Raw genomic sequence first — 22764 nt, forward strand, 5'->3', positions numbered from 1 at the left:
AATGTCATATCACGGTATTTTTTAAAATTATATCGGTTTTACGGTATTTGACGGTATTTTTCACAAGGCGGTGATTACTCAGATTATTTTTATAAGAAAATAATTGCTGCACTAGATTGGCCTTAAATAGCCCGTTTTACCTTCATGTGCAGAATACCAGTTTTTCCATGTCCAGTCACAGGTAGGTAAACGCAGAAACCCCCTCAAAGTACCCTTGTCAATAGAAAGCAGTTAAAAAAATCCACTAGAAAGATAAAATATTGCAGTCAAAATAAACTATTTTTATTGAACACATTTTGCATTTAATCTGTGCAGTTAACCATCTCTATGATTTAACATCCAACGTCATTGTGTTGGTTATCTCGACCCACCGCTTGCTTTTTTTATAAACAGTCCCTTTAGCGAACGTGTCTTTAATGGACGTCTGACTCCGACTGCTACTAGCTGTTTTAGCCTTGGAGGTGGAGGGTGCAGATCGAAGCTTGAGACATTCTCGGTGATCCAAGACGTGTTTTCAGCTGAGGTGATGAAGCAAGTTGCTGGTATTACCCCCTCCGGCTACCACTGTTGCTCGACAGCATTAGCACATAAAACTTGTTTGCTCCACGTCCGAACTTTTAAACCCAAAAACCTCCAAACAACAGACGTTGGTCCTCTTTTTGGAGTAAGTTCTTCTGCGTTCGAAGTTTTGATGTCGCCGTGACCGCTCCCGCCAGCCGCCATTCTTGGTTTCACCACGCTGTGGTGTTTGTGTGTAGCAGTGAAATGAGTCCCCACTGAAACACTTTCCTACTACGAACGTTCTGTACGTAGTCTAAGCCATTCACCGGTATAGCGGTATGTGAAAAATTCATATAATCCCCAAAATAAATACCGGTTTTCAGTATGAACCAGTAGGGATGGGTACCTTTGACATTTGAATGGATTCGGTACTAATTCCCGGTACCTAGGAATCGATACTGGTACTTAACGGTACCAATTTTTGATACTTTAGAGTGTTTACTATTTTAATTCTCTTTTATAATCAATCATATAATTAAATGAATTTCCCTCTGGGATTAATAAAGTATTTTTGAATTGAATTGAATTGAATAATTAAATATATTTTTCTCAATATATAACCATATTTGATAACATACAACTGTTTGTATTTTAACATCGTCCTTGTAGTTTTATAAGCTGATAATTAAACTGAAGCAAACATCTTTACTGTGAACTAAATTTACTGTGTATCTTCATTCCTTTTGCCGTCCTTTTTCATTTGATTTTTCCTACTGGGAAGTTAGAATTTCCGAGGAGAAAGCGAACGCACCATTAGCTGATAACAATGGTAGCAATGGAAGCTAACATATCAAGCTAACGTTATCTTAAACAGTTTATTTAGCTGCTGGAGCAGATTAAAACGATGATGCCTCACACTTAGATCGTTGTCGCTGGTTTCATCTTCACCCAATCACCCGTCGTATTTAGTAAAGTGAAGCCAAACTTTAGAGCGCGTTCATCTTCTTCTAGTCGGAAATTCTGAGTTCCGAGGAGAAAGCGAACGCACCATTAGCGGAACGAAGCTAACATATCAAGCTAACGTTATCTTAAACATTTCATTTACCTACCGGAGCAGATTAAGATGAGGATGTCTCACTTAGATCGTTGTCGCTGGTTTCATCATCACCCAGTTACCCATCACATTTAGTGAAGTGGACCCAAGCTTTAGCGTGCGTTGTTTCTACCATGCTGCTCTGTTTAAAACTGGCTCGCAGCGACCGACGACATAACGCTCTTGCGCATGCGCAGCTGTCTAGGCACGTTCTCGTTATGAAGGACGGGTACCGAAACGAGGCACCGCTTCAAATGACGTGAATCGGTGTTCAGTCGGTACTGTGGAATTCGGTCAGTACCTTAAAAAGTACCGATTTCGGTACCCATCGCTATGAACCAGTATTCCGCCCAAGACTAATTATTAATCTTCTGATCATTTTTGCCAAATTTCACATACATTGTACAGCGTCCAAACATATTTGCTTTTAAAGCCCTTTTTTCCAATTATCTGGAGAATCTTAACAGTACTAACTCCAAAGCGTGTAAAACACAAGAGCTGTGCCGAATGTATAATTTCCCTTGATTTACATGTTTATTTATACCTTGAGCATTTTTACATATATATATATATATATATAAATATTTTCCAGTTATTTTGTTTATCTGTTTTCTCCTAAAGTATATGTTTTTGTTTAAGTACTTGTAGTTGTATACATAACTTGTTAAACTTGTTATTACAAGCTGTGGAATTTTTATACCCTGTTTATATTCTTCAATACCGTGTATGTTTTGTTATTCAAATGTCTAAATAAAAACTAAAAAAAATTATTGAAAGCCTTAGCAGCCTTAGCTCAGGTGAAACCTGTCAAAACGATTTGTGGTGCAGCAGGACTTTATGCTCCTCCATTAGAAAACGTAACGCCGTCCTCTCTGAAGATCTGAAACCCAACACCGACTTTTACAGGAAGTGTGTCTGCACTGGGAGCGCATACCCAACCACACCACTGGATTTTTGCTTTTGACAGGTGCCTTGCTGAGCAAGTGATATTTGTCTGAAAGCCTTTGTTTAGGTGGAAAAGCCAGAATCTACTGCTTCTATACGGTCACTGTTTGCACTCATGTCACTGTCACTCAAGTATACTTGTCTTTACTTCCTACATACTCTATTTAATACGGCTTTTCCGTCTGTTTTTTTCTTTTCCCCTGGTATCTAACGGTGTAATTTCTCCATTTTCTAACCCAACATTCTTCTTTTACCCCCATTAGTCAGCTTGTGTTGCCCATCATCTTGGTTATGAGCTAAAAAGGGTTTAACACCTGCTACCTACAGTAAAACATGGTGGTGGTTCCATCATGCTGTGGGCTGCGTGGCGAGTGCAGGGACTGGGAATCTTGTTAAAGTTGAGGGACGCATGGATTCCACTCAATATCAGCAGATTCTGGAGACCAATGTCCAGGAATCTGAGAAAGCTGCAGCTGCACCGGGGCTGGGTCTTTCTACAAGACAACGACCAATAACACTGCTCAGCATCTACTGAGGCATTCATGCAGAGGAACAAGTAGAACGTTCTGGAACGGCCATCTCAGTACCAGACTTGAATATTATTCAACATCTGCGGTGTGAGTTAAGCTTGGTTTATGCTTGACGCGTCCACGATGTCCACACTGCTCTGCGCGGCGAAATTGCGTCATTTTAACAACCACGCCCCTCCACCGCGCCTCCGCACGGCCCAAACTTTCCGCACCGCGCACCTAGGAAATTTTCTAACCACGTGGACGGTCGGACGCAGAAAAACATGGCTGACTGGCAAGAACTAGTATGGCAGAGGTTCGTAAATACAGACATTTGTATGATTCAGCTCTCAGAGATCACCGTGATCAACATGTTGTTAATAATTCTTGGAGAGAAATAGCTCGCACTGTCGGAAAAGACGAGGACGCTGTTAAAAATGCTGGAATGCCATGTTGTAAACAACAGTAATTTCTACTTCTACTATGGTGTAGTGTTGGATGCATGCCGTAGAGCTCCATGCTGCCCCCTACAGTTTGGGAGAATATTGGCTCACCGCAGAGACGAGCCGCATGAACCATAAACGCTGCGAGTTGTGAAGCGCGTTCCATCCGCGAGCCGCATCACCAAGCGGAAAGTAAATGCGTCAAGCATAAACCAAGCTTCAAAGAGAGCTGTCCATGCTCAGAAGCATCAAACCTGAATGAACTTGTAAAGAAGAATGGTCCAAGATACCTTCAACCAGAATCCAGACTCTCATTGGAAGCTACAGGAAGAGTTTAGAGGGCGTTATTTCTGCAAAAGGAGGATCTACCAAATATTGATTTCATTTCTTTTTGGTGGTTCCCAAATTTATGCACCTGCCTAATTTTGTTTAAAGTGTGAGCAACACCTAAATCAACTTATTTTTTTGCTGATTACCTCTATAGATGAGTGTCTAATGGGCCATTCTCATCTGTACCGGGTCGGCCCGGGCCGGGTAGCGTAGGTTGTTTACATATCTGGGTGGCCTGGTATTTTTCCGGGCCAACCAAGGCTCATTCTCAGCCCTCTTCTCGAGGGGGTCTGCTTCAGGCCGACCAGGGCCAACACACCCACTGCTGACAGCAAATTCACACCTTCCATTAGAGCAAGCCTCTGATTGGTGGGTAGAATCAGCCCACATGGGCTTAAAGCAAGGATGTGTGGAATCAACCGGGCCAGGCTGGGGCCGACTGGGGCTACCCGGCCCGGGCCGACCCGGTACAGATGGGAATGGCCCATCATACTGCTGTAGACATGTGTAATCAATGTGGGTTCTGCCAGTGTGGGTGCTGTCAGTCATTGCCTCAGTGCCGCTCTCTCGGCCCTCCTGGCAATGTCTTTTTTCCTTGTATTTTTCAGAACCATGGGTCGAGGTGAGTCCGACTATATCTAGTTGGAACTTCTCAGCCTCACACACCAACTCAGGCTCGTTCCCCACCAAAGAGGTGACATTCCCACTAACCGAGATCCAGCTTCTGTAGCCGAGGATCAAACCGCCAAGGTTCCTGCCTTCGGCTACTACCCTTCACACATTGCACCCACCCCCATTTGCCCCTCCCACAAGTGGTGAGCCCATGGGAAGGGGGATCCACCTCTCCTCTTCAGGCTGTGCCCAGTGAGGCTCCATGGGTGAAAGCCTGGCCACCAGGCGCTTGCCGTCAAGCCCCCACCTCCAGGCCTTGCTCCAGCAGTGACCCGCGTTACAGTGAGGGAACGCTGTTTGCATTGATATTTGTCGCCACTAGGGGTCTGTGGGCTGCTCTTTGTCTGATCCCTCACCTAGGACCTGTTTTCCATGGGTGACTCTACCAGAGGCATCAAGCCTCAGACAACTTGGCTCCTAGGATCACTGGGACACTCAAAGCCCTCCACCACAGTAAGGTGGCAGCCCAGGGTGGGGACTAGTACTAATGGTATTTAAAAATGCTTTTTGTCCATTTAGATGTTCGGTCTTGTTGGGCTAATCAAAGATGCAGACTAATGTAGGGAGACGGCACCTGGTGTGGCTTATCAGGATCTCTGTTTGGGTTTTAAAAGTGTTGCCCTCTTTGTTGACTGAGCAACAACACTCTTTCTTAATTTATCAAAATAAAGGTCAAACACTACAGTTGGTTACTGACACAGGAACCAGCAGAGCTCATCCTGTACTCTTTCTACTGTATTTGAAGCTGCTTCTGTCTCTCCTCAGGTGATAAATATGGAAATGTCATCCATCTGTTCGAGCGAGACTGCTCCATTCAGCGCAGACACCAGAAGGTGACGTACCCGTTTAAACATTTAATCTAACCCAGTTTAATGTTGGAGGTTATTTTAAGATCAGCTTCATGGTTTCTGTCCGCTACTGTGGGGATTACTAGGGATGATCCGATCACATGATCGGAAATCGGCCCCGATCACGTGGTTTCAGACTGATCGGGACTCGGATGCTGGGTTCAAATTACAGGAGAGCAACTTGGTTCTCCTTAAAGGTTGTCAGGCTCCCCTGATGCCCTTAACTTACCCAGGAGCACAGAGATCCAGTTTCTACCTTTATTATATTATTTACATGGACTCAGCGTAGCGGGGATTAGACCGCTGATCATTCATGAGCTCCAGCTGCGTTCTGCACACGGTCACAGTAACATTTTCTAAGTTTCTAAGTGGCGTCACCAAAAAATATATAATTAACACACAGTCGTTCGTGTCCGTTCATTTTCTCTCTGGTAAGTTCTGTCTGTATTTGAGCGTGACGTGTGGACGCGCTCGCGCTGAAGCGCTCGTCACTGGTGCAGCCGGGCAGCGCGGCGCACACGCCGCTTTTTTAGCGGTCAATAGATCAATTTGATCTGCTGGTTAAAAAGTTACTTGTGAGGTGAAAAAGAAAGCAGGCAGGAGTTTTTCTGGAGGACTGGGAGATGCAGGAAGATCAGAGACAGACAGGACAGGAAGACCAGAGACAGACAGGACAGGAAGAGCAGAGACAGACAGGACAGGAAGAGCAGAGACAGACAGGACAGGAAGACCAGAGACAGACAGGACAGGAAGAGCAGAGACAGACAGGACAGGAAGAGCAGAGACAGACAGGACAGGAAGAGCAGAGACAGACAGGACAGGAAGACCAGAGACAGACAGGACAGGAAGACCAGAGACAGACAGGACAGGAAGAGCAGAGACAGACAGGACAGGAAGAGCAGAGACAGACAGGACAGGAAGAGCAGAGACAGACAGGACAGGAAGAGCAGAGACAGACAGGACAGGAAGAGCAGAGACAGACAGGACAGGAAGACCAGAGACAGACAGGACAGGAAGACCAGAGACAGACAGGACAGGAAGAGCAGAGACAGACAGGACAGGAAGAGCAGAGACAGACAGGACAGGAAGAGCAGAGACAGACAGGACAGGAAGACCAGAGACAGACAGGACAGGAAGACCAGAGACAGACAGGACAGGAAGAGCAGAGACAGACAGGACAGGAAGAGCAGAGACAGACAGGACAGGAAGACCAGAGACAGACAGGACAGGAAGACCAGAGACAGACAGGACAGGAAGAGCTGAGACAGACAGGACAGGAAGACCAGAGACAGACAGGACAGGAAGACAGGAAAATAAAAACCAAGAAAACAAAACAAAGTTCTTATAAAAACAAAATGTAGGTAGATGATCCCACTACACGTTTGTACCTGTATAAAGCAATTATTCATCAGCATGTAGTATTTATATAGTTCACACAGTTCAGATCGTCTTCAAAACTCACTCCCATGCCCAGGGGCGTATCTAAGCATTTTGGGGACCGAGGCAAAATAGACCCCTGCCAGGTATTTTAAAGAGCAACTCACCCCCAAATAAACTTTTTTTGCTGATAAACTAAATAAACGAGTGTCTAATCGTGCTGCAGACTCGTTTAGTCAATAGTTTTGCACTTTAGTGCATCTTAGTTAAAATGTAAATATTCTGCCTAAAACTGTCAGAGCTGTGCCGTTGTCAGGTAAAAACTCAGCACTGCATTTGAATTTAAATCAGCCATTGCTATTGGCTAAGAGGTACCCTAGAACGTTAGCTGGTACCATACGATGTCACAATGTTGTTGTGAGCCTGTGTGTGTGTGTGTGTGTTTGTTAGCGGCTCCGCCCTCTCAGTCTGCTAGGCAACAGCATTTGTTGCATTTTTCAAAGTGGGAGTGGAGTAATACTCTGGTAGGGGGTGACTTGCTCTTTAAGTTGAAGTGCTATCTGTTTTTATATTAGACTTTTTATGTTTGCAATAAAGTCCAAAAGTGAAGAATTGATGTTATTTATTGAATGTTCAAGCTACCTCACAGAAGTGATCAGTTGTTAAAAATTAAAATAAAAATGTAATTAAATAAAAAATAAGAAACGTTCTGGAACCTTTTCTTCCTTTATCAAAAGTATCGGATCGGGACTCGGTATCGGCAGATTCTCAAAATCAAATGATTCGGACTCGGGGGCAAAAAAAACCTGATCGGGACATCCCTAGGGATTACCATAAAGGGGGTGTGACGCAGGGCAAAGGTCAAATGCTTTATTTTTTTCTAGCAAACAGGCCAAGTGATTATGGACCGACAGTCCTGGAGTCTCTGAGCAGCAACAAGAAGCCTCAGCTAACGGTCGCCGAATAGACGTCAGAATCATAACTGTAATCCACCATCAGATCAGCTCGGATTCAGTGTTTTTATTTGTGTTCGGTTGAATTGTGTTTCATTAGGCAGCCATTGTTCACTGAGATGGTTGAAGTTGTAACATCGGGGAACAAACCAGTAGAAAACGGCTTCAATAACAGACTAAAAGGACAGTAAAATCAGTGTAACTCCTAGCATAGCAAAGCTTTCACCAGAGGCTGATCATCATCTGTGACATTTTATTAAGCGTCGTCGCCTCAAAGCATTTTTAATCGCCTGTTTTCATCACTTTGATCCTTTTGACTTTAATCAAATGATAAATGATAATCGCGTTAGTGGGTTGTTGGCGGCAGAGCTGGCGGTTTTCGATTCTGTTAAGCTGCCTTTGCCTGTGATCTGAGATCTGTTTGAATGTGAGAGACGATAGTAGTTAGAAATGGATTTGAAACGGTTCAGCGAGGTCTCCGTTTGCTGAGCGGGATCGTGTTTGGGATTAGATTTATGTTCCTCTACTGGTTTTTGTGTTTCATTAGCAGGTGTGCCTCGTGCTGTTTAGAACGGTTTGAGTTTTAGTGGTTAAGATGGCCTATGTGTAGCATCCGGCATGAACTCTCCAGTCTGACTGTTAGGATGGGAGCTGGTGTGGGTCAAATAAAGTAAAAGCATTTTGAGATTTGGATTTTCTTTTGCAGGTAGTGGAGATCGCACCGGCCTTCCAGCTGGACCCTCACCTGAGAGACAGACTTCACTCTGATGCTGTCAGCCTGGCCAAACAGGTACAGCCGTGTGTTTTACTGGTGGAACTGGTCGTCAAACACAGTTTATTTTCATTTAAAGCCCGCGTCATGCTGAATCTGCATCATTGACGGCTTCATACATCTGTTGGCATAAAGCCACGTTATGAAGCTCCTCAAGTGCCCTTAATGACCCCTTTATTGCTTTAAGATTTATTATTTGCACCCACTTGTATTATGAGCAGCAGTTCTCCACGACCCTGCTCCAGATCAAGCTGTGCTCAATATCGTTGTGGATATTGTTTCATCTCACGGCATTTGAATGTGCATCCCTGACACGACTGAGCAAACGTGCTGTGAAGATTCAGTTACAGAACATGGAAACGGGGATGAGGCGTTGTGTAGATGGTGGTGATGCTGCTTCATTATTATTGTGAGGGTTATAGTGATTGACAACAGTGTTGGGAGAGCTGCACGTGCTGTTCAGCACCTGCTGTGCGACAAATAAACACATATGTAGCAGGCTGTTTTCTAGTCTGCAGGATGAAAACACAATGACTTCATTATGAACCCTGTTCGATGAGCAGAGGGGAAATTCTACTTAAAACCCGGATCACACGGTGCAAAGTCGTGACAAAAAACGGTCAGCATGAGGGTGTTTTGCATATTTGTTCACCATGTTGTGAACGTACAGTGTGACCGGCACTGCGACAGCTTTCTGAGTCGTCTCACGACTAAATCGGTCTCAAAAAGTATTCAAGCACTCCTTGAAAACCTCCGGCTCCTGTCTGCAGTCGGCCAATGAAAACACACCTTTGGGACGGTGCCGCAGCACGACTCTGCCTCTCTGAACTTTGGTTTCAATTTATGCTTAAAGGGACTTTTCAGACTTTTGAATTTTTATGCTCGAGATCGCCCCCTCAGGCCAAAAGCGTAATGGCAGCTTCAATAGTAGGCTCGTGCACGAGGCGTGCATGCTGTACGTGCACACTCCTTTACGAAAATAACAGCTGAGACAGTCCCGTGTGTGTGTTTGTGTGTGTGTGTGTGTGTGTGTGTGTGTGTGTGTGTGTGTGTGTGTGTGTGTGTGGCTCAGAGGACAGGAGAACGCGCAGCTAATTAATTAAATAATTTGGTTCTGTACCTTTCTCTTCAGCACAGCCGACAAAGGTTTATGATGGGTCAGTCCTCCTGCATGCTCAGATCATTCCCTTCCCTTGCTTGAAAAATTGTTCCAAAATGAAAGTTGAACCCACATCTTTTTTATCTGTGAATTCAACGCCGTTCGGCGAGTCTCAAATAAAAATTTGGGCATCTTACTGTAAAAAAATATACCATTAATGTAAAAAATAAACTCTAAATAACAAACTTAATTTACAACCGGACTCATAACCAGGTCTCCTACATGAGAGTCCGACATCTTACTAGGTGAACTAAAGCGCCAGTGACGTTCTTTGTATCTGTAACATTTATATCCTTGATGACAGCTGAAACAACGTTCAAAGAACGGTTCGGAGTGAAAACGGCTATTTTGTTGCTAATTTGCAGGAAATATCTAGAAGAAAGTTCTACAGAAAGTAGCTAAGGGTCCTCAGAAATGTAGCTAGCTTTGTCACTAGGCGTTAGGAACAGCGACAAAGTGGCACTGCCTCTCTCTCTGCTGCTAAAGCTACGGATAGCAAATGCTACGGGCGATGTCTGAGCGTGAACGCGCATGAAGCAGCCTGCTCGACCCGAGCATCTCTCTTTTTCTGTGATTTTACAGAAAAACAGGCAATCACAGTAAAAATGCCAGGGCTCATTCTACAGGACCAGGGCATTGCAGGAGAATGTATGAAGAAGACATTTATTATTTCTATACATGTTTTGGCTGTCAATCTTCCATAATGTCCCATTAAAATGCGGATTATAAACTACACATTAGTTTTTATTTTTTGTTAACAGCCCCAGTTAAACAGGAGTTATACTAAAAATAATGAACTTACATTTGTAGACCATCAGAAAAATGGTGAAAACGGTGATTCTGTGATCTGGGAGAGGAGATGTGCTCACAAACATGAGATCCCTTTGCTGTTGGTGGAAACTCTGCAGGTCAGTCTAGCTACGCTCTAATGTAGCCTCAGCAGGCCTACCATTGGCTGAGCTAAGTTTGGGCTGAGCCTATCGCAGTGCTCTCTTTGTAGAGGGACGTTGAGCGGGCTTGGCATCATCACAGCTGAGCCTTTTCTCTTTACGACGACTGCAGAACTGCGACGAAGCTCAACAACAAGCATGGTGGCGGCTCAGGAACAGGCGTCCACTTTGGATGATTTAGACTAGACAGATAGAGGCACTTAAGTAAAAAGAATGTACTTGCTGCTCTGTATTTAGAGTCAGATGGATATGGTCAATATTTTCTATATCGGCCAAAATTATTTAAAAAAGTTGATAAAAAGGAATAAATAAAAATCGGGCACCTGTGTGGCCAACTGCTGCTGATGAAAGGACCCGAACGACCCCAACACAGTGTTTTTTTTAATGTTTAGAGTTTGTTTTATATTTGAAGTTCAATAAATATTAAGAGATTTATTGACTTATTACATTTATATTGCACACCGTGAGTGTTCAGTTGTCTGTCACCATAAATGTGCTGCTAAAACACAAACCTATCGGCCTTAACAAAAAACATATTGGTCGGCCTCTTGTCATGTTGTTCTGTTTAGTCCTGTTGCCGCACCAACAAAAAAGAGGTTTTCTACACACACACACACACACACACACACACACACACACACACACACACACACACACACACACACACACACACACACACACACACACACACACACACACACGCCGCCCTCAAATACAAGCCGCGGCGCAGCAGCAACATGCAGGTCTCCGGCGCACAGCGCATACACGGCCATAACATAAGATAATTAGACAGAAAGACGCTACACGGAGGTTTTTCGTTGTTTTAATTCAACTAAACGAATTTTAAACACGGGTGAACGTGCCTGCAAGTTTAGAGAAGAAAACAGCGCTGATAGCGTTCATATTTCTGGATGTTATAACATAAAAACTAGGGATGAGCGAGTACACCACTATCTGTATCTGTATCTGTACTCGGAATGGGCGTGGCATAACCCGGAAGTGGGCGTGGTTTAACCAGAAGTGGACATGGTTTACATCAATGTATTATTTTAAGTCTGAATTTGATATGGAATGATCAGAAGTTGCTATGTGTATTGTTTATTTGAAAACTATTTACAGAGCAGCCTCAGAATTGAGATTAAATATTTTTGATCACAATAGTAAAGAAACTATTACAGAACAAGTTTTTCAATAAAATCAGAACATTAATATTTGAGTGCATGGATTAATACATCTGAACTCATGCAGGAGGAACTAGGAAATATGAAATGCTAGAACCAGACACAACTTTCTATATATTTATTTTCATTTTAATTTGATTAAACAGATTTTTTTCTTAACGTTCTTGGCGTTTTCCCACACAAAGTTAAACAAAGCAATGTTGATTAATGTGTGTGTGTGTGTGTGTGTGTGTGTGTGTGTGTGTGTGTGTGTGTGTGTGTGTGTGTGTGTGTGTGTGTGTGTGTGTGTGTGTGTGTGTGTGTGTGTGTGTGTGTGTGTGTGTGTGAGAGAGAGAGATCAAAAAATAAAAAACCGGAGCGGAGGTAGTGACAACAGCACGTCAGCTGTCTTGTCAAATGCACCATGTCAGTTACGAAAAAAGTAACTTTAAATATTCAACTGAAAAAGAGGCGAGCTGAAGAAAACCTAGGGAAAACTGAAGAAACGTGAGAAACAGGGAAGCCATCACAGCGCGATCCGTTACTGTCTGTGTGTGTGCGTGGATGAGCCAGACGGACTGCGCTCCCGGCCGGCTAGAGAGTTTTGTAAGTAGGGAGGGGCGGGCGCTCTATGTGACTGGCCAATCACAGAGCGTGAAGACAGTCAGTTACCCAATGAGGATTTTCCTTCGGCACGAATACAGATATTGACTCGTTTTACTCGTTTCATGCTCGTATTCGTCAAAAATGCTTTATCCGTACCGGATACTCGTCTGAAACGAGTATCCGGCTCATCCCTAATAAAAACAGCACTGACACGTTATTACCGGTCATTTGCATGTTTAGAAGAAAAGAACAGCGCTGACACAGCATTAATAAGCCCTGGATGGTTAGAAAATAAAAACTGCACACAAAACATGCCTGGTTAGTAAATAAAACACACTTGCCTACCAGAAGAAGTCATTCGCTCTCATCTTCCTCCTGCGCATTAAAGCCATTAAAGTCCTCTTCTTCAGTGTCGGAGTTGAACAGCCTCAGAAGAGCTTCGTCACATACCTTTTCTGTGGCGGTGTCAGTGTCGCTGTCCGTGTTGCTGTCATCATCCCCGGGTGAAGCTGGCTTGAATGAGTTCTTCCCGCTGCCGTCTCCAGCGCCGAACCATGGATTCATTCATGCCAAGCTTACGTGCGGCGGCACTGTTTCCCTCCTCTACTGCCAGATCCATGGCCTTCAACTTAAATGTGGCAACATATGAACTCATACGTGTAGTTACCATGATGAGGGGGTATGGATTTGAAAAAAAGTCTTCTTGGTGCCGGCTGCTTGCATGCGCTAAATTAAAATGAGCACTTTCTTCGATTTCCACTTTTGACTTCCACCTGTGTCACTTTCTGCTAAAGCGCCCCCTGCAGGTGGAGGAAAACCTTCAGTAAAGCCGCACCTCACTATAAGCCGCATGGTTCAAAGCGTGGGGAAAAAGTAGCGGCTTATAGTCCGGAAACTACGGTATACAGGATGGCTTGGTAGGCTTAGACATTACTTTAGTGAGCTGCTATTTTTATTCTAGCATGCAATGCAATTTTCTAGGGCTTTTATTGTGAAGGGACTGAAGAAAGTTGTCTTAGTTCCACTTTGCTGCTGCAAACCTGACGCAGTGGCACATTGGGCCGGTTCAGCAGACATCTTGTTGTATCCTTTAAATGTGCCCACCAGACCTCCGGTTACGATGAATAAAGTTTGACGAACAAGCTTTACTTATAAAAACGCCCAACTCCCTCCGCAGGATGAAAGGTTAGCTGACTTTGTAAAGTTCAAATGGATTTCCCCTCCTTCCATCTTTACCTCAGCATCACTTGTATTTAAAATACAGTCGCAACAGATTTTGACACTGGAGGCTTACGGGTGTCCAATACCGTCCCCCCAGCTGTCTCCTTTCATCTGGGACACTGGCTGCAGTTCTGCTGGTCACCATCGTAAATAAGACATTCTTCATCGTTTAAATAAAAGTCTAATTAAAATCGCTTAAAATCCTGATCTAGTAGCTTAAAGGTTTAATTGTTAATTCGTCTTAAAGCTATAACACTAACCGCTGGACGTTTTTCCATGGTAACCATTGAAGCTGTAATGGGTTTGTGTCTAGTGCCAGGTTCCACACACACTCGGTGCGTTTCACCGAAGCAGACGGCTGAATAAAGCTTCCTCTTTTTCACCGACCTGCAGCCCCGGCTGATGGGACCAGCATTCAGAAGTGTACTCATATGTGGGGACAGGTGCCAAGGCAGCTTTTAAACAGGCTGTGGCAGACAGACGTCCTCCCTTCGTACTCATTGAAAGTGTTGGTGGCAAGGTGATTAAAGATGCAGGATTACAACTCGGTGCAAGTCTGAATCACATTCATGAATGGGTGGAGAGTGGATCCAGTCCGTGTGCCTGACACTGTCCTCCTGCTTTATTCAGAGCCTGTAACGTTCACAGAAAAGCACCTGGGTGTCGATGCAGGCGCGATGCTGACATGTTTAGTCAGAATAATGGACGTCATGTCTGAAGAGGCTGAACCAGGTCATCTCAAATCTACCTGAATACATTTTAATTGCCGAATGTACAAAATGGATCCATATCGTAGAAATGAAAAGTCCAAACGGCGGCAGCCTGATGAGGCAGCTATTCACTGGGTTGTGGCATTTTTCATGTTGTCAAGGCAGGTGTCAGCATGTTGAACGTGCGGCTACAGTTTCGACCACTTGTTAGGAGAAGTTGGCAGATTGGAGGAGAAAGGTGACCGAGCAGGCTTTCCTGAAGCACTAGACTTCATTTTTAGGAAGGCAGAGAAAATCTGCTGTCCATTCTTTACTGTCTCATTCCTAATTGGTCCTGCTAAACCACTGGGTTCCTCCCAGGGATTGTAATTTCTGCAAACTGAGAACAAGATGACACTTGAGCATTAGGGCCATGATATACTTACTTTGTAATGACGCCAACGCGTGTTTAAAATGGCTGCCATGCGTTACTTATGTTGATTTGAAGCTTCTTGTGTGCGCGTGCCCCGAAAACAACGCGGCGCGTCCAAACGCTGCAGTATAAGAGTAACTGATGGGAGGAGTTAACAAAACAAGTGAGACGCACTCACCACGGTGACTCCGTCTCTGGTTTAGAGGTCTCTCACATCATCCACGATACCGCTGCTGTCTTTTTTCTATTGTGATCTCGAAATTAACCAGTTAGTAATCTCTTTTATTGGCGCCATGTTTGCTTTAGTTGTAAGTCTGAGTTCTCTAGTGCGCCTAGGGATGGGTACCTTTGACATTTGAATCAATTCGGTACTAATTCCCAGTACCTAGGAATCGATACCGGTACTTAACGGTACCAATTTGAGATACTTTTGAGTGTTTAATATTTTAATTATCTTTTATAATTAAATATATATTTTTCTCAATATATAACAACATTTGATAAATATCACGATAAATAACATACAACTGTTTGTATTTTAACATCGTCCTTGTAGTTTTATAAGCTGATAATTAAACTGAAGCAAACATCTTTACTGTGAACTAAATTTACTGTGTATCTTCATTCCTTTTGCCTTCCTTTTTCATTTGATTTTTCCTACTGGGAAGTTAGAATTTCCGAGGAGAAAGCGAACGCACCATTAGCTGATAACAATGGTGGCAATGGAAGCTAACATATCAAGCTAACGTTAACTTAAACAGTTTATTTAGCTGCTGGAACAGATTAAAACGATGATGCCTCACACTTAGATCGTTGTCGCTGGTTTCTTCTTCACCCAATCACCCGTCACATTTAGTAAAGTGAAGCCAAACTTTAGAGCGCGTTCATGTTCTTCTAGTCGGAAATTCGGAGTTCCGAGGAGAAAGCGAACGCACCATTAGCGAAACGGAAGCTAACATATCAAGCTAACGCTATCTTAAAACATTTTATTTACCTACTGGAGCAGATTAAGATGAGGATGTCTCACTGGTTTCATCATCACCCAGTTACCCATCACATTTAGTGAAGTGGACCCAAGCGTTAGCGTGCGTTCTTTCTACCATGCTGCTCTGTTTACAACTGGCTCGCAGCGACCGACGACGTAACGCTCTTGCGCATGCGCAGCTGTCTATGCAAGTTCTCGTTATGAAGGACGGGTACCGAAACGAGGCACCGTTTCAAATGACGTGAATCGGTGCTCAGTCGGTACTGTGGAATTCGGTCGGTACCCATTGCTAAGTCCGCCCCCTAGTGGAACACTCCAGTACTACTAGCAGCAAGTATGCATGTGATCAAAGACGCTGCCTGCGCCAACGCGAGGTTAAACAGCAAGTGTATCACGGCCCTTAGAGGAGGACCATGTCACTCGTTCAGACAGTAAATGCGTTTGAAAATGTTTGGGTAACTCTCACAAATCTGTGTTTGCTCAGAATATCTACCTTCTCCTCGTCTTTTTGAAATAATCCATCAGTGTTTAGGGAAGTGTGACGGCGTCGGTTAAAAGTCAGGCCTCATCACTCAGAGGTTTCAGGAAATGGCCTTTTTGGTTAATGGTCTAGATGACAAATGGAAGGATGGGAGAGGGGAGGATAAGGAAATGACCTTGATGATGCTCGTGGTTATGTAGGGAAGATGGAAATCGTCTCCTGACCTTGTAACTTTTTTCTATAATCATAGTGTCACACAGCCCGTCTGCTCAACGTCATCAACGTTGTTCTGTTCTCTTTTCATTCATCGTCTAGTCTTCCTGCTAACCATGACAAGTGGACCACCATGGAAACACGCTCGTCTAAGTTGCCTACATGCAAGCACGGCCATTTAATTTCCAGAGACAACCTGAATTAATTCACTTACAAGGACATCTTTGGGCACACCTCCCGTTTCAGAGTTAAGTGGCTAACATAAGGAGGAGGAACAAGGTTTACAGGTCTGGAGGTTTTAGATTCAATAAACACTAAAGGAGTCGGCCTTTCGGGGTTCTTCCAAGTGCGTTTAATAGCTGGGGTTAAGGTAACCAGTAATTAAATGATTTAAGTCTTGGAAATTTGATGAGCACTTGCAGAAAGTGGAGTGTTTTGTATATTCTCGTTGCTGCGGTTGTGTGTGAGGGTGAGTGTAGAGGAAGCATTCTGCTACTTCATGAATAATTTGATGCTTTAGTTGCTTTTTTAGATGCAATCTCACTCCGAACACCGATTCCATTCCGCAGGAAAAGAACCCTCGAGGTTACAGGAAGGTGATTTATTCTTTGTTTTTTATTTTTACCCCTAAGAAGACTTTAGGTGCCGGGTATACCGTCAGAAGAAGCTGGTCGAACAAACATGCACACAAACAGCATCAGACCTGCAGCGTTTTCAGGTTATCACCAGGGGTCTCACTCGCTATTCGCCTGATTCTTCTTTTGCCTCCTTCAGTCCCCTCTCCTTTCCCCTCCCTCCCTCTTGCTCTTCTGTTTTTTGCATTTCCCTCCAGTGTGTGTTGACTGCATTTCACTTTGAGGCAGTCCCCACAGTGGAGGCTTCCACTTCGGAGCCAGGCTCTGCTCTCTGCAGGGTCTGCTCTGTAAGCAAAGCAGGGGACGATCTTTGACTCTTAGTGTGGGATTATTAATCATGTGCACTTTTTCTACAGCTACCGTTTGCACATATTGTGCAAAAGCTCGAAAGGAGGCAAATTAACGTGTTGTTTCTGCAGTCTTGTTTTAGAAAGTCAATAATTTTGATAAATGTACAAAACGAGTCTTTCTACTGGCTCTACAGACACAACTGCTTTACAAGGTAAAAAGTGCTGAATCACCTTATTAGTGTTAAGCATGAAGAACCACACAATACTGTCAACTAGTCCCTTGTTGGATTCTTCACACTAAAGACAATTTTCTGTCTTTATTATTGTTATTTTTGTCCAGGGTGTCTGCGGGTCCTTAAAAAGTCTTAAAAAGTCTTAAATTAGCTTTTCAAAATTTAAGGCCTTAAAAATGACAAATAATCCTTAAATACAGTTTCCAGAGGTCTTAAATGACCAAAGACCCAATAAACAAGATTCTTTTATTTCTATAAAATTTTCGTGAATTTCTAGTTAGTGTTCAGCATTTTTTGTGTATGACATTGGCGTAAGCGGAACCGTACTTGAGTTGGTTGTTAAAGGGGGCCATTTTTAGATGAGCACGTTAGCTGGTTAAGCTAGTGGGAGCTTGCACCATGGGGAAGTGGAAGTTTAATGGTAACTGGATGGCTAATCCCACGATCGTGGCGTGGTTAGCACCGGTTCCAGGCAATAGCTGGAAATTATAGCTTAAATTTAATTTTTAAAAATGATAAATGACCCACACTTGTATAGAGCCTGTCAGAGTAAGGACTCCAGAGCGCTTTACACTACAGTGCATCATTCATCCATTCACTTACACGCATTCACACCTGATGGTGATGAGCTATGATGTAGCTACAGCTGCCCTGGGGTGCACTGACAGAGGCGAGGCTGCCGAGCACAGATGCCACCGGTCCCCCGACCACCACCAGCAGGCAAGGTGAGTTAAGTGTCTTGCCCAAGGACACAACAGCAGAATTCTCTGTCCGGAGCCGGGATCGAACCTGCAACCTTCTGATTACTTGACTACCGGCTCAACCTGTTGAGCTACTGCTGCCCTGCTTAAACAGCTTAAATTTGGTCAAAGTGGCCTTAAAAAAAGGTCTTAAAAAGTCTTAAATTTGGCTCCCTTAACCCTGCAGATACCCTGTTGTATCAAACTATTTAAAATACCGTAAATCCTCTAATACAGGCCCGGGCCTGTATTCTACTCAAGCTCATCAAGCTCCAGGCCTTTATTGGAAGGAGGACCAGAATTAGAGACAGGCCTCAATTTCTGTTTGAGTTCGGTTGGTTCGCTGGAGTTTTTGACAATTAAAATTGCGCCCACATTTTCAAAGTTAAACACATCCGCAACGAATGCATATTACGCCTTGGCGCAAGGGTGGTGTCATGATCACTTGAAGAGTTACTGCCAAACTCTGGTCAGCAGCTATAACTCTAATTTCCCTTCCCTGGGACAAATAAAGTTTTTCATTTCATTCATTTTTCATTTCATTTCATTTCATATTGAAAATGAAAGTAAAAAAAAAAGGCCGTAAGTTTTGCTTTTGTAAATAAAACCAGCTGAGATGGCAAACTGGAGCAATGCAGAACCAGACCGCTGGAGGTCAGATCACCAGAGACTGCACCGGGACTGTAGGACTGGCTTGTCAAAAACTTAATGCGCAGCTTTGATCGCAACTAAAGTTATAAGATAAACAGAAGTCCACCAAAGCACAGAGACCGCCCCCTTGCCCCCTTTACACTGCCGGGTACCAAACACCATGCAGTTTCAGTTCTAGTTTGCTCTCATCGAACTTCAGCGTGTCGTCTTCACTGTATTTAAATGGCTAACTGCAGTCTTGTGATTGGATTAGCCATTTGTCCTAACAAGCGGCTGAACAGGTGTACCTAATAAATGAACCAGTGCATCTATAAGATATTAAATCCAGCCTGAATTAGTTATGCATTTCACTAATTAATGTGTATTAAAGCTGATGATGCTCCAGCTATTCCAGGCACCCATCTACTTGATTTTTTCCCTTTTTTAATTAGGTTTGGCAGAAACTAGGTTAAATACCTGTGTTCTGGCACAAATGTAACCTTTGTAAGACTTTCAACAGTTTAGCGCTACTGGAGAACCAGACGGCCGGTTTAGTGCTCCACAACTTTGTGATGGATAAACATCGGTTTTAATTTTTCTAACGGCTTAAACGCTGTTCATTCGTTAATGATTCATTCCAGTTGAGGTGACTGCGCAGAAATGTTCGTCAAGTGAAGAAACGTTTTTTGTTAGTTTCTCGTTTGAGTTCTTTAAGCTTCAGTTACTGTTTGACAGCAGATTAGTTTCATTGTGTTTTTGTTGGATCACTGAACAAGAGGCTTGTCAGTATTGAATACCTTTTGTTGTTCACGTCGGCGCTTTAATGTATATTAAAAATCTCAACACTGCAGCAAACGGTGTCTTCTGTGAAGATGAACAATAAGGGTCGCCTTGTTTTGTGGCTGCAAATGCTTCAGTCTAATGTGTCATAGCGTGTAGCCGCCACATGGGGGCAGTCTCAAGGATCCAATGTTTTCTTCTGCCGTGGAACATAACGAGTTGTAATGGGCAAACATCTATCCAGTTGTGAAATGCTAAACATTGGTCTGTTCATATTGACTTCTACCAATAAGCATTTACCCTACATGTAGCATAATGTCTTATATTCTGCACTGACGGCTGTTTGTAGGCCTGCAGCTTGGATAAGCTGAATTCCCACAATTCTTTTTCCTGATGCAGCCAGATCTTTGAGCAGCCATGTCCCAGGCTTAATAGGCTTTGAGTTAGATTTCTCTTTTGTCTCTGGTTCCTTTTAGAGCTGCTTTTCTGCTCTTGTGCAGCACTTAGTTGTGTTCAGATGTCCTCAATAACACATTTTAAACTAAAATGTAGATTTTTAAAGTCTTTTGTGCACACAAAGCATGTGGTCAAGCACTGGAGTTAAATAAGCTGGTAAAGAGGCTAAAAGCTTAGTCTGGTCCAAGCCTTTGTATTATTTTTTTGTTACCAATTGGAGATTTTTATTTCCTCCAAGCACCTTCAGATTTCTGTAAAGAAACCCATTAAATAGATTGTAGTTGGTGCTTTTATTGTTGGAAAAATGTTCTCACTGTTCTTGGATGATTATGAGTTCCTTTAGGAGGATCTAAGACTAAACTGTGAGTCCATGAACCACTTTTTTTTCTGCAGGTTTTTAAATGATCAAAAAGGAGATTCTTGGGGAAAAAAAGAACTTTGCCCCGACCTCCACAATCCAGTCTTTGTCTTTGATATTTCTTTAGAGTGAAACTGCTTGTTGTCTATCTTGACTTAACACTATCATCCAAATCTTCAGCATGTGCTTAAATGCACTCAGACTTTATTGCTGTCATTCCTGACCAACACCTGCAGTGCTAGACACCTAATCCTCCAAATGAGAAGATGGTCTTGAGGCTACTGGGGTTTCTTTATGCCCTAAAGCCTCCTTTATAAATGCTGTGAAACTTCTTTTTTTTAGATAAAGTTGATTTTATTGAGAGGGACTTAGTAATTGGTCTGTTTTTCTAAATTTTATAAAGCTGACGTTAAAAATCACGAGGCAAAAAACTGACAATATTTATTATTTTAAAAATGTTTTAACATGATTTCAATCTAAGGGGGACAATGCTTATGTACCCTTGAATGAGTAAGATTTGAGATGTTTCAGGGAGAGCTGGTCAGCATGCTGACTGCACTGCTCATGCTGTAAATGTGTTTGTGTAGCCTCTTTCAGATAGAGGTGTGTGTTGGTAAGAATCTGGGGAAATTATAGATGTGTATCAATATATCACAATGCAGGTGACATGATATGATATATGTCGTAATACAGGTGACACAATACGATAAATATCGTAATACAGGTGACACGATAAATATCGCAATACAGGTGACACAATACGATAAATATCGTAATACAGGTGACACGATAAATATTGCAATACAGGTGACACAATACGATAAATATCGTAATACAGGTGACACGATAAATATCGCAATACAGGTGACACGATATGATAAATATTGCAATACAGGTTACATGATACGATAAATGTCGCAATACAGGGGGCACGATACGATATATGTCATAATACAGGGGACACTATACGATAAATATCGCAATACAGGTGACATAATATGATAAATATCGTAATACAGGTGACACGATAAATATCGTAATACAGGTGACACGATAAATATCGTAATACAGGTGACACGATATGATAAATATCGCAATACAGGTTACACGATACGATAAATGTCGCAATACACGTGACACGATACGATAAATGTCGCAATACAGGTGACACGATACGATAAATGTCGCAATACAGGTGACACGATACAATAAATATTGCAATACGGGGGGCACGATACGATAAATGTCGCAATGCAGGGGACACGATATGATAAATGTCGCAATACAGGGGACACGATACGATGTATATCGCAATGCAGGTGACACGATACGATGTATATCGCAATGCAGGTGACACGATACGATAAATGTCACAATACAGGTGACACGATACAAGAAATGTCGCAATACAGGTGACACGATACGATAAATGTCACAATACGAAGGGCACGATACGATAAATATCGCAATGCAGGGGACACGATACGATGTATATCGCAATGCAGGTGACACGATACGATGTATATCGCAATGCAGGGGACACGATATGATAGATGTCGCAATACAGGGGACACGATACGATGTATATCGCAATGCAGGTGACACGATACGATGTATATCGCAATACAGGGGACACGATACGATGTATATCGCAATGCAGGTGACACGATACGATAAATGTCACAATACAGGGGACACGATACGATGTATATCGCAATGCAGGTGACACGATACGATAAATGTCACAATGCAGGTGACACGATACGATTTATAATGCAGGGGACATGATACAATGTATATCGCATTGCAGGGGACACGATCCAATGTATATCGCAATGCTGGGGAGGCGATGCATTATATCAATTCATGAGAGGCGATACGATATATTATCATACAGGAGAGGCAATATGATATCATGTATCACCATAAAGGGCAGACAACTCGATGTATTGTGATATTAAATTATATTTTTTGATTGAATTTGATTGGAAAACACCGACTAGATGCTTTCAAGACACATCCAGTGTAAAGAGATCTCATTGTTCCTAGAAGTCGGTTTGAATTACACCACACAAAAGCAAAACTTTAACAGTTTGCATGTAATTTCTCAATAATACTCTGATACAACACTTTCAGTCATTCATTCTGTATTCAGTACAACAGGAAACATTGCAATATTTCATTGTATCAGTGATTTCTACCTTCCTACATTTCTTTCTGCCCACAGGTAGGTCCAACACACTGTCATGATGATGCTTTCAATGAAAGTTTAAAATTGCTCATTAGTCTTTGTTACAACTCC

At 42.9% G+C, this 22764-nt stretch overlaps 1 protein-coding gene across 2 annotated transcripts in view; it reads left to right on the top strand.

Annotated features, from left to right (window-relative positions):
• pcxb (pyruvate carboxylase b) overlaps positions 1–22764 on the top strand; it is a 471382-nt gene that overhangs the window by 53228 nt on the left and 395390 nt on the right. For both annotated transcript variants that reach the window (XM_015952373.3, XM_015952374.3), the window contains exons 8-9: positions 5259–5326; positions 8378–8461. In XM_015952373.3, the coding sequence (XP_015807859.3) occupies positions 5259–5326; positions 8378–8461 (152 nt within the window). The remainder of the gene's footprint in view (positions 1–5258; positions 5327–8377; positions 8462–22764) is intronic.

The sequence above is a fragment of the Nothobranchius furzeri genome, chromosome 14 (assembly GCF_043380555.1).
Source record: "Nothobranchius furzeri strain GRZ-AD chromosome 14, NfurGRZ-RIMD1, whole genome shotgun sequence".
Classification (NCBI taxonomy): Eukaryota; Metazoa; Chordata; class Actinopteri; order Cyprinodontiformes; family Nothobranchiidae; genus Nothobranchius; species Nothobranchius furzeri.